The sequence below is a fragment of the Choloepus didactylus genome, chromosome 2, assembly GCF_015220235.1.
Source record: "Choloepus didactylus isolate mChoDid1 chromosome 2, mChoDid1.pri, whole genome shotgun sequence".
Classification (NCBI taxonomy): Eukaryota; Metazoa; Chordata; class Mammalia; order Pilosa; family Megalonychidae; genus Choloepus; species Choloepus didactylus.
In genome coordinates, this window is record NC_051308.1 from 2,023,244 (window position 1) to 2,040,691 (window position 17,448).

The 17,448-nt window shown below is 42.6% G+C and overlaps 1 protein-coding gene and 1 pseudogene across 1 annotated transcript in view; both read left to right on the forward strand.

Moving 5' to 3' along the window:
• Nucleotides 1-15,832, forward strand: part of LOC119528216 (UL16-binding protein 1-like) — a 26,296-nt gene extending 10,464 nt beyond the window's left edge. The window contains exons 2-3 of the mRNA XM_037828851.1: nucleotides 14,986-15,249; nucleotides 15,542-15,832. Coding sequence (XP_037684779.1) covers nucleotides 14,986-15,249; nucleotides 15,542-15,831 — 554 coding nt within the window. The 3' untranslated portion in view covers nucleotide 15,832. The remainder of the gene's footprint in view (nucleotides 1-14,985; nucleotides 15,250-15,541) is intronic.
• A 712-nt stretch (nucleotides 15,833-16,544) lies between these two features.
• On the forward strand, nucleotides 16,545-17,448 carry LOC119528217 (annotated as a pseudogene).

Sequence of the window (17,448 nt, forward strand, 5' to 3'; positions counted from 1 at the left end):
GCTCAAAATCTGTCCCCACTGGGAGAGGGCAGGAGGAGGGTGAGTCTGCACAGAGGAGAAAATATCATCATGTTCCCTCTGTTATGAGGGTGGTGGCCCACTGGCTTCTGTGCAAATGGATAGCCCTGGGCTCTCATTCAAGGCATTCTGGCTGTAGGTGTGTTGTGGGTCACCCAGGCTTTGGGTTTCAGGAGGGCCCATGTGCCAGCCCTGGAGGCCTTGGCCAGTGCTTTCTTCCCTTGAATGCCTCAGGGACAGCCAAGTTTCCTTCTGGCTGGCCAGGCCTGAGCTGGTGCTGGGATGGGGTGGGGTGGGGTGGGTGGGGCAGCCAGCAGCCCATTGAGGCCCTGGAATTTAAGGTTTCTCCAATATTCATGCTTTCCAGGTATTGGGATATCTCCCCTCTGGCGTGAGACATGCAAAGGGTGTCTGAGGTAAACCTTGTTGACCATGAAGCCTTGTCCAGCCCCCTCAGAATGCAGTCCCATGCACTGGACATATGGTCTAGATCCTACAAACCCTCTGGCATGGAGCCTTTACCTGCCACTCCAGGCTAAGCATCTCTGGAGCAGTTTATGTGGAGAGTGGATGCTAGCTTTCGGCCTGGGGGGCAGGAGGGGACACGGTCCTGAAGGGTATGCATGTTGTCTTGCAAGGCAGGTGCCTCTTCCTCCCCACCAGCAGGGAGTGAGCGCTGCCTTTTACTGGAAGGAGTGAAGCCCTTCCACAAGCTCAGTGGGCCCAGGGAGCTGGGATCCAAGATCCTTGGGAGCTTCAACCCAGAAGTCACGCCCCAGTTCTCAGATTCCACTCCCTCCCCACTAAGGCCCTGAATTTGTGCAGTAGACTTCTCAGGAGCTCCGCTACTCAAAATTAAGTCCTGGTATTCTTCAAAGCACTCAAGAATATAAATTTGGGCTTAAGAAAACAAGATACTTCCTCAGTGTTTCCCCCTACATGGATAAGTTGCACTCTCATTTGCGAAGTTTCTCTTACTAGGATTCCAGAAGGAAGGCCAAGGTAAAGGAAAATGTCTACTTTTATGGAAATGAGCCAGGATTTTTTAAAAACTATTTTCAAATTCATAAATGGTCCAGCTTATGTTATGAAAGTATCTATGTGGGGTTATTAGTAAATAAAAATAAATTTATTTATCTAATATTTTATTCAAGCTCAATGAAAGAATTAGCAGGACACTTTGATAATGGCTTGAGTTTGGGTATTCTTAATGAAACCAATTACCCTGGTTGTCAGTGTCCTAAATAAACCATTAATTAATTCATTATTTCCTCCACCCAACTACCCTTGAGATACATAGTGAAGGCCATTTAAACTGGTTATCTGCTCTTCTAAATGAATAACAGCTACGAGAGTGCCAACTGAGAGAGTGGTTTAGATTCCTAATGTGTTTTAGAGTCAGCCAGCAGCTAAGCTTATTAAAAATTTTTTTAAAAAATTAGTAACATATATACAACTCAAAATTTCCCATTTTAACCACTTTTCAGTGGAAAATTCAGTGATATTAATTACATTCACAGCTCCAAACTTTTCATCATCTCAAACAGAAACTCTGTGCCTATTAAGCAATAACAACTCTCAAGCCCTTGATAACCCATAATCTACCATGTATATATACACAATTTGCTTTTTCTAGGTATTTCATGTAATAAAGATCATACAATATTTGTCTTTTTGTGTCTGGCTTAATTCACTCAACATGTCTTCAGAATTCATCAATATTATTTCATGTATCAGAACTTAATTACTTTTTATGACTGAATAATATTCCAGTGAATGTATATACCACCTTTTGTTTATCCGTTCATCTGTTGATGGACTCTTGGACTGCTTCCATCTTTTGGCTATTGTGAATTAAGCTGCTAAAAACACTGGTGTACAAATATCTGTTTAAGTCCCTGCTTTCATGTATTTTGGATGTGTACCACGTCCTGGGGTGGCTGAGTCATATGCTGTTTCTCCTTTCAATTTTGTGAGGAACTGCCAAACTGTATTGAATTCAGGGTTCAGTGGTACCCCAATACTCAACTGCTTTGAAACTCATTAAATTTGGTATGTGACACTTTTTGATGTGAAAATTTTGTCCCGGTACTCCTCGTTTGTTTGGTGCAGGATGTGCAAGCTAGAACTTGTGGGTGTCAGTTGCCTCATGACTCACTACCCTTTCCAGACAATACAAAGGGCCACGTGTTAGTCACGAGGTATCTCTTGCCCTGTGCACATCACCTTACGGTCTTATCTTAGCCTCTGTGTTCATTTTGTGTATTTTCACACTTTTTTTCCTCATCATGGGTCCTAACAAAAAGAGCAGTGATAGCACTGAGCAGAAAAGAGAACGACTTCACACCATCATTGAGCAAAAAAAAAAAAAAAAAAAAAAGAATAGGCAAGTACAACAGCGGTATTCATGTTACTGATCTTGCTAGGGAATAGGGTATGCCTAGAACAACGGTCTCCACCATCATTAAGAATAAAGAAGCAATAAAAAAAGGCTGGTGTTGCCAATGGAGTTAAAGCAGTAACAAAGCAGTGTTTCCAAATACTAGAGGAAGTTGAAAAGCTGCTATTAATTTGGGTGAATGAGAAGCAGTTATTGGGTGACAGTGTATCAGAAGCCATGATACCTGAAAAAGTGTATGTATTGCAAGCTGATCTTTTGAAAAACAAACCGGGACCAAGTGATCAGAGTGTTGAAGTTTTTAAGGCCATGGATGGCTGGTTTGATAATATTAAAAAAGAGGACTAGCATCCAAAGTGTCGTGAGGCATGGCAAGGCAGCGAGCGCTAATAAAAAGGCTGATGTGAATTTGTCAGTGAATTTCAAGGCTATGTAGAGGTTGAGGGTTTTATTTCTCACCAAGTTTATTTTTTTATTTTTTTTAAATTCAATTTCATTGAGCTATATTCACATACCATGCAGTCATACAAAGTGTACATTCAATTGTTCACGGTACCATTATATAGTTGTGCATTCATCACCAAAATTAATTTTTGAACATTTTCATTACCACACACACACACAAATAATAAGAATAAAAATTAAAGTGAAAAAGAACAATTAAAGTAAAAAAGAACACTGGGTGCCTTTTTTTTTTTTTTTTTTTTTTTTGCCCCATTTTTCTACTCATTCATCCATACACTGGACAAAGGGGAGTGTGGTCCATATGGCTTTCCCAATCACATTGTCAACTCTCAAGCTACATTTTTATACAATTGTCTTTAACATTCATGGGTTCTGCATTGTAGTTTGATCGTTTCAGGTATTTACTGCTAGCTATTCCAATTCATTAGAACCTAAAAAGGGTTGTCTAAATTGTGCGTAAGAGTGCCCACCAGAGTGACCTCTCGGCTCCCTTTGGAATCTCTCTGCCACTGAAGCTTATTTCATTTCCTTTCACATCTCTCTTTTGGTCAAGAAGATGTTCTCCATCCCATGATGCTGGGTCTAGATTCCTCCCCAGGAGTCATATTGCACGTTGCCAGGGAGATTCACTCCCCTGGGTGTCTGATCCCACGTAGTGGGGAGGGCAGTGATTTCACCTTTCAAGTTGGCTTAGCTAGAGAGAGAGGGCCACATCTGAGTAACAAAGAGGCATTTGGGAGGAGGCTCTTAGGCAGAATTATAGGCAGGCCTAACCTCTCCTTTGCAGCAACAGTCTTCCCAAGGGCAAGTCCCGTGGTAGAGGGCTCAGCCCATCAAACCACCATTACCATATGTCTGTGAGCACAATCAGGTACCACTGAGGCCTCACCAAGTTTTTAACTGTGATGAGACTGGACTCTTGGAAAAAATGCTGAGTAGAACCTACATCAAAAACGAGGAGAAGGCATTACCAGGCCACAAACCAATCAAGGACAGGCTCACTCTATTGTTGTGTGAATGCTAGTGGGGACTTAAAAGTAAAGCCTCTACTAGTCTATCTTAGTGAAAACCTGTGAGTTTTTAAGAAGCATAATGTCCTAAAAAGCAAACTCCATGGGATGCGGAGGGCAAACAGCAAAGCTTGGGTCATGAGGCAATTTTTCACTGAGTAAATAAATGAAGTGTTTGGTCCCTCAGTGAAAAAATATATGCTGTAGAAAGATTTGCTTCTGAAAGCTCTCCTACTTTTGGACAATGCATCTGTTCACTCTCCAGTCCTAGAGGATGACTTAGTGGGGGAGTTCAGCTTCATCACCATAAGGTTCCTGCTCCCCAACACTAGTCCTCTCATCCAGCCCATGGACCAGCAGGTCATTGCAAACTTTAAAAAGTTGTACATTGAGGTGCTTTTCCAGAGGTGCTTTGAGATCATCTCTGACACCCAGCGGACCCTCATAGAATTCTTGAAGGAACATTTCAATATCCTGCACTGCCTTAACCTTATTGATAAGGCCTGGAATGGAGTCTCTTATGGGACAATGAAATCAGCATGGAAGAATCTGTGGCTGGAAACTGTGACTCAGAGAGGCTTCGAAAGGTTTGAGGCTGACCCTAAGCCTGTGGGTACAGAGGGGACAGTTGTGCAGCATATTTGTCTTTGGGCCAATCCATGGGTCTGGAGGTCGATGCTGCTGACATTGAGGAGTTAGTGGAGGAACATCGTGAAGAGCTCAGCACTGAGGAGCTGCAGGAACCACAGAAGGAGCAGCAACAAGAGGTGGCTGAAGAGATTTCTTCAGGTGAGGAGGAGATGAAGGAGGATGTCCCAAGTTCCTTGATGAAAGAAATGTGTGCAAAATGGGCAGAAGTTCAAAACGTTGTGGAGAAGTATCATCTGGACGAAGCTCTGACAAGCAGAAATGTGAATTTATTGAATGACCAAACAATTTCACATTTTTGAGGAATTCTGAAAGGAACAGAGAAGCAGTCCTCATTGGATAAGTTTTTAGTGAAGTTGTGCTGGTTTGGATGTATTATGTCCCCTAAAATGACATGTTCTTTGATGCAATCTTGTGGGGACAGACGTGTTACTGTTGATTTGGTTGGAATCATTTGATTGTTTCCATGGAGATGTGACTCAATCAACTACGGGCAAGGCCTTTGATTGGATAATTTCCATGAAGGTGTTACCCCACTCATTCAGGATGGATCTGAATTAAATCACTGGAGCCATAAAAAGAGCAGCTATGAGTGACATTTTAGAGAGCAATTGAGAGTGACATTTTGAAGAGGAGCTGCAGCTAAGAGAGGACAAAATGCCGTAAGAGCAACATTTTGGAGAACGCCATTTTGAAATGCCACCTGGGAACAAGCAGATGCCAGCAACATGTCTTCTGAGCTAACAGAGGTTTTCTGGATGCCAATGGCCATTCTTCTGTGAAGGTACCGATTGCGATGCCTTACCTTGGACACTTTATGGCCTTTCAGACTGTAACACTGTAACCAAAAAACCCCCTTTACAAAAGCCAATCCATTTCTGCTGTTTTGCAAAACAGCAGCATTAGCAAACTGGAACAGAAGGTGACAAAGAGTGTGTCAGAGCCTGTGGTACAAGTTGAAAAACTCAGAAAAGGGAAAGAACACCTCAAGTGCAAGTGCCCAATGTTCTATTGGAGGGACTCTCCTTACAAGCAGCACTCCATGTAATCTGTCCTTATCACCACTCTCCTCCCATCATCCCATTAAGCCGTGGGCTCTTCTCAGTACAGGTAAAGTGAAGTTTCAGTTTTATTTAATCTAAGTATTTATTAATCTTTGGGTTTATTTCCCATGTAAAGTAATGATATAGAACCATATCTTTCTACATATTGCCTTAAAATGTGGATTTCATTTGGGAATGCTTTAAACTTACTTGCATTATTCCTTTATGGAAAAATTTGTTTGGTACATGTCATTTTTGGTACTCTTTATGCCTTCTAGAAGCAATTGATGAGTACCGGGGTACCACTGTGTATTTTTGTTGTTTATATCAAGCAAAACACATTTGATTTTTATCCAACAGCGTGGCTTGGGAAGGATGGAGTAAACTTACCCACTGGGGAAACACAAATCCTTGGCACCTTAGAGGCATGTCAATGCTAAAAAAAATGACTCCTGTTCTGCAGTACAACAATGCATTTTTGTGTTCTCATCCCCAAACTGCAATGTTCACATATTTTGTAAGAAAAAAAAAAAAAAAAAAGTAAAATAACATTTTACAAACTTTCTAGCATTTTTCATTAAAGTAAATGTTATGCCATACTTAGGTATAGTAAAATGAAATTTAAGAGGGATCATAGGAAGATGGCAGAGTAGGAAGCTTCAGGAATCAGTCCCTCCACCTAAATAGGTATTGAACTGGCAGGAACTATGTGAATCAACTATTTTGGAACTCTGGAATCTAGTGGAACACTGTGCAGCATCTGGGGAAGAGCAGGAGGAAGAGGATGGTAAATTGTGGTAAATATTGGTGAACCTCACCCTCTGGGCAGTGGTTGTCATTCCCCACCCCACCCCCAACTGTGTGGCAGGCAGCAGTGGGGTCTGCAGCCCGAGCTCCTAGTGCAGCTTGTAGGGGCCAGAGTGGGCTCTGAGGAACTATTCCTCCAAAATCTGTGTGTGTTTGGTCTGATTGTTGATCTGTGCTTTTGATCAGCTACCTCAGATTTCTGGGGGGCTGGCTTTGAGGGCAGTCATTGTTCCAACAACTTCCTTGGCCAAAATTGGCAGAGGGATCTTAAAGAGGCAGTACCTTTTTTTTCCCCTCCTTTTGGCACTTTCCATTCCCTGTTTGGGAGCAAAAATAGCTTGGAAAAGTCACAAAGTGATGGTTCCAGGCCTCAACAACAGCAACAAACAAACAAACAAACAAAACAAACAAAAACCCTTGCAATCCCACTGGACTGAAAGAACTATATTTCCAGTGTTACAATAACATAATATTCAGAATTCCCAGTTCTGAACAAAAAATTAAAAAGCACATGAAGAAACAGGAAAGTATAGCCCATTCACAGGAAGAAAAGAATTTGCGAGAAACCATCCATAAGGAAGTGCCTCATTGAAACTATTAGACAAAGACTTCAAATCAACCATCTTATATATGTTCAATGAGCCAAAGGAATCCATATAGAAAGAACTAAAGGAAATTGGTAAAATGTGTCCTAACAAAATAGAAATTGTAAAAAAGAATCACACAGAAGTTTTGGAACTGCAAAATATATTCATTGAAATGAAAACACATAAGACTGATTCAACAGGAGTTTAGAACAAGCAGAAAAAAATGATCAATTAACTTGAAAACAAGACATTGGAAACTATCTGATGTGAAGTGGAGAAAGAAAAAATAATGAATAGAAGTGAACACCACTGGTGTTCCAGAAGGAAAAGAGAGAGAGAAAGGGGCAGAAATAGTATTTGAAGAAATAATGGCTGTAAACTTACCAAATCTGAAGAAAGACATGAATAGCCACATTGAGAAAGCTCAATGAACTCCAAACAGGGTAGACTTTAAGAGCTCTACACCAAGATATAACAGAGTGAAAATTTCAAAATCCAACAACAATGAGAGGATTTTGAAAGCTACAAGAGAGAAGAGACTCATCACGGACAAGGGAACCCCAATAAGGTTAACAGCTGATTTCACATCAGAAGCCATGGAGGCCATAGGACAGTGGGATGGCATAAAGTCTTTAGAGAAAAAAGTGTCAACATAGAATACTATATCTCACAAAATTATCTTTCAGAAATGAAGGAGTAATTAAGCCATTTACAGATAAACATTGAAAGAGTTCATTACCAGAAGACCCTCCCTGTGAGAAATGCTAAAAGTAGTCCTTCAGGCTGAAATAAAAGGATACTGATGGTAACTTGAAGCCATAAGAAGAAATAAAGTACATTGGTAAGAATAACTACAAAGATAAATATAAAATCCTGTTTTATTGTACTTTTGGCTTGTAACTGCTTCCCCTCCATATGACTTAATAAGCAAATGTGTTAAAGAACATTATAAATTTGTGTTAGTGGGCCAAAAATATATGATATGGTCTATGACAGTAACAGTATAATGGGGTAGGGACATTGATATACAGGAGTCAAGAGTTTATATACTATTGAGGCTAGGGTGGTACTAGTAAAACTAGGTTCTTACTAGGTTAAGATAGTCATTGTATTTGCAAAGGTAACCACTAAGAATGTTAGTAAAAAATACAGAGAGAAGGAAAGCAGAAGGGAATCAAAAGGGTATACACTACAAAAAAGCAACTAAATAAAAAGAGCAGTAGTGGAGTATTTTGTGAAAAAAAAAACATGTGACAGAGAAAACAAATAGCTAAATGTCAGAAGCAAATTCTTTCTTTTCAGTTATTACCTTAAATGGATTACCCCTTCCCCCAATTAAAAGTCAGAGAATAGCAGATTGGATGAAAAAGCATGATCCATCTGTATTCTGTCTACAAGAGAATCACTTTAGGTACAAAGACACAAAGAGGTGGAAAATAAAAGATGTAAAAGATATTCCATGCAAACATGAATCAAAAGAGAATCAAAGTGGCTATATTATTGTTGGACAAATAGTTTTCAAGTTAAAAAAGTTTATAAGAGACAAAGGAGGCTTTTATATTGTGGTGGTTTGGAGCTATGTATCCCAAGAAAACATGTTCTGAAACTTAATCCATTCCTGTGCGTGGAAACCAGTAGTCAATAGGATCTTTCATTGAGGTTACTTCAGTTAATGTGTGGCCCATCTCAATTAGGATAGGTCTTAATCCTATTACTGGGGTCCTTTTTAAGCAGAATGAAATTCAGACAGAGAGAAAGCCAGAGGGAGGAGCCAGAAGCTGATGATCAACACAATCCAGAAGGGAAGGGAAGGACCAGGAGAGGCCAGGGCCACCATGTGCATTGCCATGTGATGGAGGAACCAAGGATCACTGACATCCAAACCCAGAACTACAGTCTTTGGGGAGAAAGCATCACTATGGTGACATCTTGATTTGGACTTTCTCCTAGCCCCAAAAACATGAGTCAATAAATCCTCATCGTTTACATCAACCCATTGCGTGGAATAGTATTTACTTGAGTAGTCAAAGAAACTAAAATATAGAATTGATAAAAGATTCAATCCAGCAAGAAGATATAATGATTATAGACATACGTGCACCTCACAGCAGAGCCCTAAAATATATGACGCAAACATTGATAGAACTGAAGGTACAATAGTTGGAGACTTCAGTACATTGCTATCATTAATAGATGGAACATCCAAGTAGAAGATCAATAAGGAAAGAGAGGACTTGAAAACCACTATTAACCAATTAGACCTAGTGGATACATGGAGAGCACTCCACTCAACAACAGCAGAATACACATTCTTCTCAAATACACATGTTAGATTTTCCAGAATTAACCAAATGCTTGGCCACAAATCAAATCTTAATAATTAAAGATATTGAAATCTTTAATAAACTTGAATAAACTATCTTCTTGGATCATGATGGTATAAACCTAGAAATCAGTAAAAGAAATGAAACTGGAAAATTTACAAACATGTAGAAACTAAACACATTGTTTAACAACCTATGGGTTAAAGAAGAAATCACAGGGGAAATTAGGAAACATCTTGAGATGAATGAAAACATAATCACAAAATACCTAAACTTATGGAATGCAGTAAAGGCTGTGTTTAGACAGAAACTTGTAGCTCTAAATGCCTTCATTTAAAAAGAAGAAAGATCACAAATCAATACCCTAACTTCAAACCTGAAAAAACTGAAACAAAAGAGGAAACTATATCCAACGTTAGTAGAATGAAGGAATTAGTAAAGATTAGGACAGAAATAAGTGAAATAAGAATAGGGAAACAATAGAGAGAATAAACACAACCGAAAGTTGTTATTCAAAAAAGATCAATAAAATCAAACTTTTAGCCCAATTGACAAAGAAAAAAAGAAAGAAGTCACAAATAACTAATCTCAGGAATGAAAGTAGGGACATTACTATTGATTATAAGAGTGTACTATGAACAATTATGTACTATCAAATTAGAAAACCTAGATGAAATGGAAAAATTCTTAGAAACATACAAATTTCCTGACTTGTTGCAAGAAGAAATAGAAAATCACAACAGACTTAAAACAAGTGAAGAGATTAAATCAGTTATCAGAGACCTCACAACAAAAAAATCCAGGACTGGATGGTTTCACTGCTGAAATGTGTCAAACATTTAGAAGATTTAATACTAATCCTTCTCAAACACTTTCAAAAAACAAATAAATAAGAGTGCTTACTTCCTAACTCTTTCTGTGAGACTAGCATTACCCTGATACTAATGCCATGAAAAAAAAGAGCAGAAGACAAGTCCTAAAACCCAGAGGCAACAGCCTCTTTAAGATCAACAATCAGATGCAACCCCCTTCCCCATACTGTCTACACCATCTTTAATATGAACAAGTGAGGGTGCTCACTGCCTAGACACCCCTGAAGATGGAGAAAGGGATTAAGTGAGAGGAAGGGGTCTCAACAAACAAGATAAGATTCAACAAAGGTCTATGAATAATGAAACTTTATATATACATATGAAGTTTATACATACATATATATATACATGCATATGTATGGATGCTGGGGTGTTGGGATGGCTAGAAGGAGGTGAATGACATGGTAGAACTGAAGCCTATAGCACTCTTTGGGATTTGCTCTATAGCTGCTCGTTCAGATGTGCCTTGAAGGTCCTCACCTTTCTGTATATACCTTTTATTGCATAATAGGGAGGGGACTGAGACTGTGGAACTGTAACCCCTAACAATTTTTGAAATTACCTATATAAAGGCCTGTTGAGCTGTACATCGAGAGTCAACACCTTTCTGTATTTATATTTGACAGTAATGGAAATGGCTGAAGTTGTGGAACTGTTGAAATTTGCTAACAACTTGTGAAATCAGTTATCCCTGTTTTAACCTGGATTTAACCCTGGACTCTGAATTCTATTCCATTCATCTATATGTCTATCCTTATCCTTAAAGTTCACAATAATAAAAAAAAAAGCAAAAAGCACAAGAAAAGAAAATTTCAGACCAATATCCCTTATGAACATAGATGCAAGAATTCTCAACAAAATACTGGGAAATCAAACTCAGTAATATATTAAAAGGATTATATACCATGACCAAGTGGGATTTATTCCAGGAATGCAAGGATGGTTCAACGTAAGAAAATTAATCAATGTAATATACTACATTAATAGAATGAAGGGGGAAGAAACCATATGATCATCTCAGTTGTTACAGAAAAGGTATTTGACAAAATCCAACATATTTTCATGATAAAAACACTCAGAAAACTAGGAATAGAAGGCAACTTTCTCAACTTGAAAAAGGGCATTTATGAAAAATCCACAGCAAATATCATACTCAGTGGGGAATACTGAAAACTTTTACTCTAAGATAGGGAACAAGATAAGATTGCCCCTTATCACCATTGTTATGCAACAGTGTACTTGAAGTTCTAGCCAGAACAATCAGAGAAGAGAAAGAAATAAAAGGCAACCAAACTGGAAAGGGAGAAGACAAATGATTCCCATCTGCAGATGACAAAATACACAAGAATCCAAAAAAAAAATAAATAAATAAATAAGTACTAGAACTAAAAGATGAATTCAGGAAAGTTGCAGGATACAGAGTAAACATGCAGAAGTCAGTTGGTTTTCTATATACGAGGAATGAACAATCTGAAAGGAAAATCAAGAAAACAATTCCATTTACAATAACATCTAAAAGAATCTAAAAGAATAATATACTTAGGAATAAATTTAACAGAGAAGGTGAAAGATGTACCCTGAAAACTACAATACATTAAGAAAGAAATTAGACATCCCATGTCCATTAATTGGAAGACCTAATAGTATTAAGATGTCAATATTGTCTAAAGCAGTCTACAAATCTAATGCAATCCATATCAAATTCCAGCAGCCTTTTTTTTTTTTTTCAGAAAGGGAAAAGCTGATCATCAAACTCATATGGAAATTCAAGGGGCCCGGAATAGCCAAAACAATTGCAAAGGAACAATTTGAAAGACTCACACTTACTGATTTCAAAGCTTACAACAAAGCTGCAGTAATTCAAACACTGTGGTATTGGGGTAAGGACAGACATATAGACTAATGGAATAGAACTGAGAGTCCAGGGTTAAATCCACACATCTGTGTCCAGTTGATTTTCTACAAGGGTGTCAAGTCCACTCAATGGGGAAATAGTCTTCTTCAACAAATGGTGCTCAGCCAACTGGAAATCCACATGCAAAAGAGTCCATATGCAAAAATTAATTACAAATGGATAAACAACCTAAATATAAGAGGTAATGTTATAAAACTCCTAAAGAAAACAAAAGGAAATATATTCAGGAGCATCTAGTAGGCAATGGATTTTTAGATTTTAGTTGAAATCGTGAGAAACAAAACAAAAAATAGATAAATGGAATCTTAGCAAAATTTAAAATTTGGGTGCAAAGGAGTTTATCATGAAAGTAAAAAGACAACTACAGAATGGAAGAAAATATTTGGAAACCACATAACCAATAAGGGTTTAATATCCAGAATATATAAAGAACTCCTATACTCAATAACAAAAAGGCAAAAAACCCAATATAAAATGGGCCAAAGGCTTAAATAGACATTTCTCCAAAAAGATATACAACTGACCCAAAAGTACATGAAAATATGCTCAACAACATCATTTGCCATTAGAGAAATGCAACTTAAAACTACAATTATATATCACTTCGCGTCCACTAGGATAGCTGAAAATAATAAGTGCTGGTGAGGATTTGGAGAATTTGCCATAAACTGTTGGTGGGAGTGTAAAATGGTCAGCCACTGTGGAAAACATTTTGGTGGTTCCTCAGAAAGTTAAATAATTACCAAATGACCCAGCAATTTGTCTTCTAGGTACCCAAAAGAATTGAAAGCAGGGTCTTGAACAGATATTTGTACATCAGTGTTAATGGCAGCGTTTTTCACATTAGCCAAAAGGTGAAAGCAACCCAAAAGTGTCCGTGAGCAGATGAATGACTAAACAAAATATGCTATATCCATATAATGGAATTTTATTCAGCTATAAAAAGAAGTGATGTGCTGGTTCATGCTTCAATGTGGATGAAACTTGAAGACCTCATGTTGAGTGAAATAAGCCAGAGACAAAGGACAGAGCATGTATGTATATGAGCATGAGTGTGCATATGCATGTGTACGTGTGAATGTTCAAGCATGTGCACGTGCACACATGTGAGAGAGAAGCCTTTTTTCCTGGTAGAGTTCATTTTGGGGGTTCAGTGCCCCATCAGAATTTCCCACTGGCCCCCTTGCCCCCTCTCACCTCCCTCTCCAACACTCTGTGGCCCAGGCCTCTGTCCTCACACATTCCTCTTCCGTGGTATCCCATACTCTGCAAGGACCAGCCATCCTTCAAAGCTGAGCATGAGGGTCACTTCCTTGGGGGCTTCCTCACCCTCCCAAGGTCTAACAAATCACCCAGAGCAAGAGGATCTCACTTTGCGATAGTACTTTGTGTATTTTGTCATCTCCCCACTAAATTCTTGAGGTCCTTGAGAATAGACTGTATCTCTTAATTACTTTTGTAAAAGGAGATGGTGCTGTTGCTCATTCATTATGGGATACCTTGAATTAGTTAGGCAGCAGGAGCTGAGGGAGCTGTCCCCTCTTATTTGGGGCTCACTCTTCAGCACAGCCATCGCTGACCTAACCAGACCTGGATCTGTGGCTGCGACTCCCCTGTCCAGTTCATGGAGGGATGGCTCCAGCCACCTGCCCTGGGAAACCCTAAGTGTGTCCTTGCCTGGTCTGTATCAGGGGGGCCAGGGCTACAGGCAGAGAGAGAGGGAGCTGAGGTCCCAGTGGGGAGGTCTTAGCCTGGGATGAGGACTGGGGAGAGCCCCTGAGCCCCCACCTGCCCACTTGCCCTCCCCCATTAAATGAGAACCAAGACTCCTGCATCCATCACCTGGGAGGGCTGCTCCGAGGACGGGACCTGCATGTCCTCAGGCTGGGGGACGTGAGGGGCCTGCACTGACCACAGGGCCTGCCCTCCTTCAGGACAGGGACAGGGGCTGGTGGAAGGCCCTGGGGGTGAGCAGGTACAGGGGGGAGGGTCCTGGGCTGACCTGGTCTTGGGGGCAGCAGCCGGCTGGGTCCAGGTAATGTGTTTGTTGGGAAGGGTCCTCCATGTTTAGGGCTGGGGGCACTCCCTGGGTTTAAACTCTGGGGAAGCAACAGGGAAGGGCCTGAGAGCCCCAACTCCTGAGGCCTCGGGCCCTGTCATGGCTGAGGAGTGACTTTGGCTTCCCGAGGGTCTCGGCTCTGTGGACACAGAGTCTACGATAAAACATGTCAGAGAGGACAGTGAAGTGCTGTCTTCAGGATGTTTGACAGAGGAGTGTCCTTGAGGACCTAAAATCTTCAGTCTTTTAAGAAAACAGGAAGGGATCAGGTCTGAAAGAAAGGACGAGGTCCGGGGTTGGTGGAAGAAGATTTAAGTAGTTCAGAGCCAGGCCTGCAGCAGCAGGTGGGCTGTGTGACCACCCAGAAGGGAGTTCCTGGATGTTGGGAATTTAGGGTGGGCTTTGGGCAGCAGTAAGTGCTGGGGTCGGAGAGGCAGCATGGGGGAACCAGTGTGTGAGGGGAGAAGGGGTCTTCTCACTGCCCAGTGCTGCCCCATCCTCCTGTCCTCTCCCCTGATTATCTCTCACTCTCTGGGCTGTCTCTTATCTCCTGGGCAAGGAGCAGGGTCAGGAAAGAGAAAAGAAGGTGATGTTCAGGAAAAGTCATACCAGGAGAATGGGGGGAAGGGGTGGGGAGAGGGGGCCGTGAGGAAGCCTTGGCCAGGCAGGACCCCTGCTGATGGGAGATGGGAGTCTGGAAGATCCTGGAGTCAGTAGCGTGGGTATTTCAGGAGGGCTGTAACCCCCTACCAGCCCAGCCTCACACAGGGACAGTCTTGGTGTCATGCAGACTGGGGGACAAGTGTCTGAGGGTCCTCACCTGCATTCTTCTCCTGCAGATACTCACTCTCTGAGCTACAGCTTCACTGTGATTTCCAAATCTGGGCCTGGACAGCCCCAGTGTGAGGTGCGAGGCTTGGTGGATGAGAAACCTTTCCTCTATTATGAGTGTGGCAGCTACAAGGCTGAACCCTTGGGTCCCCTAGGGGCAAGGGTAAATGCCACCAAAGTCTGGGCAGAATTGCCCCAAACCCTGAATGATGTGGAGCAAGAGCTCAGGAGCACTCTGCACTATGTCCAACTGGAGCAAAACAAGACCAGGGGTACATGTGGGAAGGGGTTGGCATGGGGTGTGGGTTGGGATGCCCACAGGACTGTGATCAGAGAGGGGAGGGAGCAGGGCACACATGGGGAGGGGCTTTAGTTGCACATACACGTTCAGCTGCATGTGCAAAAAGCCTGAGCACTGGACTAACCTCAGAGGCATGGGAAACCTAGTGGGCATGAAACAACAGGTCCTGGAGACTGGATCTCAGGCCCCTCCAATTGTGGAGGAAGATGCAGCTCCTGGGGGATAAGAGGGTCCTGAGCACAGGGTGGTCTCTTTGTGAACAGGGGCAGATCCTCCCACCCTGGAGGCCCAGATGTCCTGTCAGCACGAAGCAGACGAATGCAGGGAGGCATCCTGGAATTTCAGCATTGACGGACAGATGTTCCTCCTCTTTGACTCCATCCACACCAAGTGGACAGCGGTCCATCCTGGAGCCGGGACCATCAAGGAGAAGTGGGAGAGTGACTGGGTGCTGGCACAGTATCTCAGGAAGGTCTCAAAAGGAGACTGCAGTCACTGGCTGAGGGAAGTCTTGAAGTACTGGGAGAAAATGCCAGAGCTGGCAGGTAACTGAGCAGGCGGGAAGGATGTAGAATCTCCCTTTGAAGGTCTCCAGCCTTCCAGTGAGGATGAGAGTGTGTGTGGATGGGTTGGTGGAGGGTTTCCTTAGGCGACTTCCCATCAGGAGCCCGAGCATTTCCCCCTTCTCCCTGCTCCATCGACCTTCTGACTTGCCTCCTCAGGGTGGCCGTCCCCTGCCCACTCACCCATGGTCCACTCGCCCTGAGCTGCCACAGGCTCCCCAAATATGCATGTGTCATTGCACCTCCAGGCCTTCTCTCTTCCACCATCTGGGATGTCACTCCCTATGAAGCCTTTCCACCCTCCCAAGGCAAAACTGAGCACCCCATTTCTGTCGTCCTCTACAAAGTTCTAGTACAGTAATTATGAGAGTTGCTGGAGGTTTGTCTGTCTCCCTCAGTAGAAACATGAGCTCCACGGAGGCAGTTCTTCACCCCTATTCATCTTTATGCCCCCACAACCTGTTGGAGTCACCGTTGCAGAAGGATTCAGGAAATGTGGGGGGCAGCTGGTGCTGCTCAGGGAAAGCAGCACCAAGGGGCATATTTTCTAGCTCAATGGGTTGCTTCTGTTTTAGCAGCACCAGTCCTGGCCTTGGAGACCCCTAGCCTCCAGCCATCCAGTCACCTGCATGGCTCATTCCACTGATCTGCTTCTTCATATTTCTCTTTGTCCTCATCCTTGGCATGGTTCTTTGGAGGTGCTATGGTCATGATTGTGTGGAAGGTGAGGTACATGCTGGTACCCAGCTCTTGGGGGGCTTTAGCCGGGTCAGGACCCCTCCCCACGGACCCCCCTGGACCTCTGGGCACCAGCCCATTGCTCCACAGAAATGATGCACTTCATAACTTAGCCTGGGGACCCCACTCCACATAGAGCTGCGCACACCTCTGTCCTTGGGATTGAAGCTGGCATGAGGTGTAGGACGATGTGAGAGGAGAAGGAAAAACTAGCTTCACCTTTGGAGAATGGGGCAGGACCTGAGATCTGGAAAGCCTGGGGAGGGCTGACATCCTGTGGGGTCTGTCCCAGGTTTCCCCCAGCCAGATGGTCAAAAGAACTTTGCTACAGCTAGCAGAGCTGCAGTCTGGATGACATCACGTGCCCCAAGCTCTTGGCTTCCCCAGCCCACCATTCTGAATCCAGCCTGCAGCTCCAATAGCAGCACGGAGAGAAGATGCAGCAGCAGTGCCCTTGCTGGGTGGAACACCTATGTTGACAACCTTATAGTGGACAGAACCCATCAGGGTGTGGCCATCATGGGCTATAAGGACTCTGCCCTCCTTCAGGGCCACCATCCCAGGAAAACCTTCATCAGCCTCACACCAGCTGAAGTTGGCAACCTGGTTGGCAAAGGCTGGTCAAGGTTTTCATGAAAGGGCTGCTACTTGGGGGTCAGAAGTGCTCTGTGATCTGGGCCTCACTGCCGCAGTGTGGAGAATTCACCATGGATTCTTACCAAGAGCACCAGGGGAGCCCTAGCTTCAACTTCACTGTCCATGACTGCCAAGACGCTGGTCCTGCTGAGGGGCAAACAAGGTGTCCAGGGGGTCTGCTCAACATGAAATGTTATGAACTGGCCTCCCACCTGTGGCGTTCCCAGTACTGA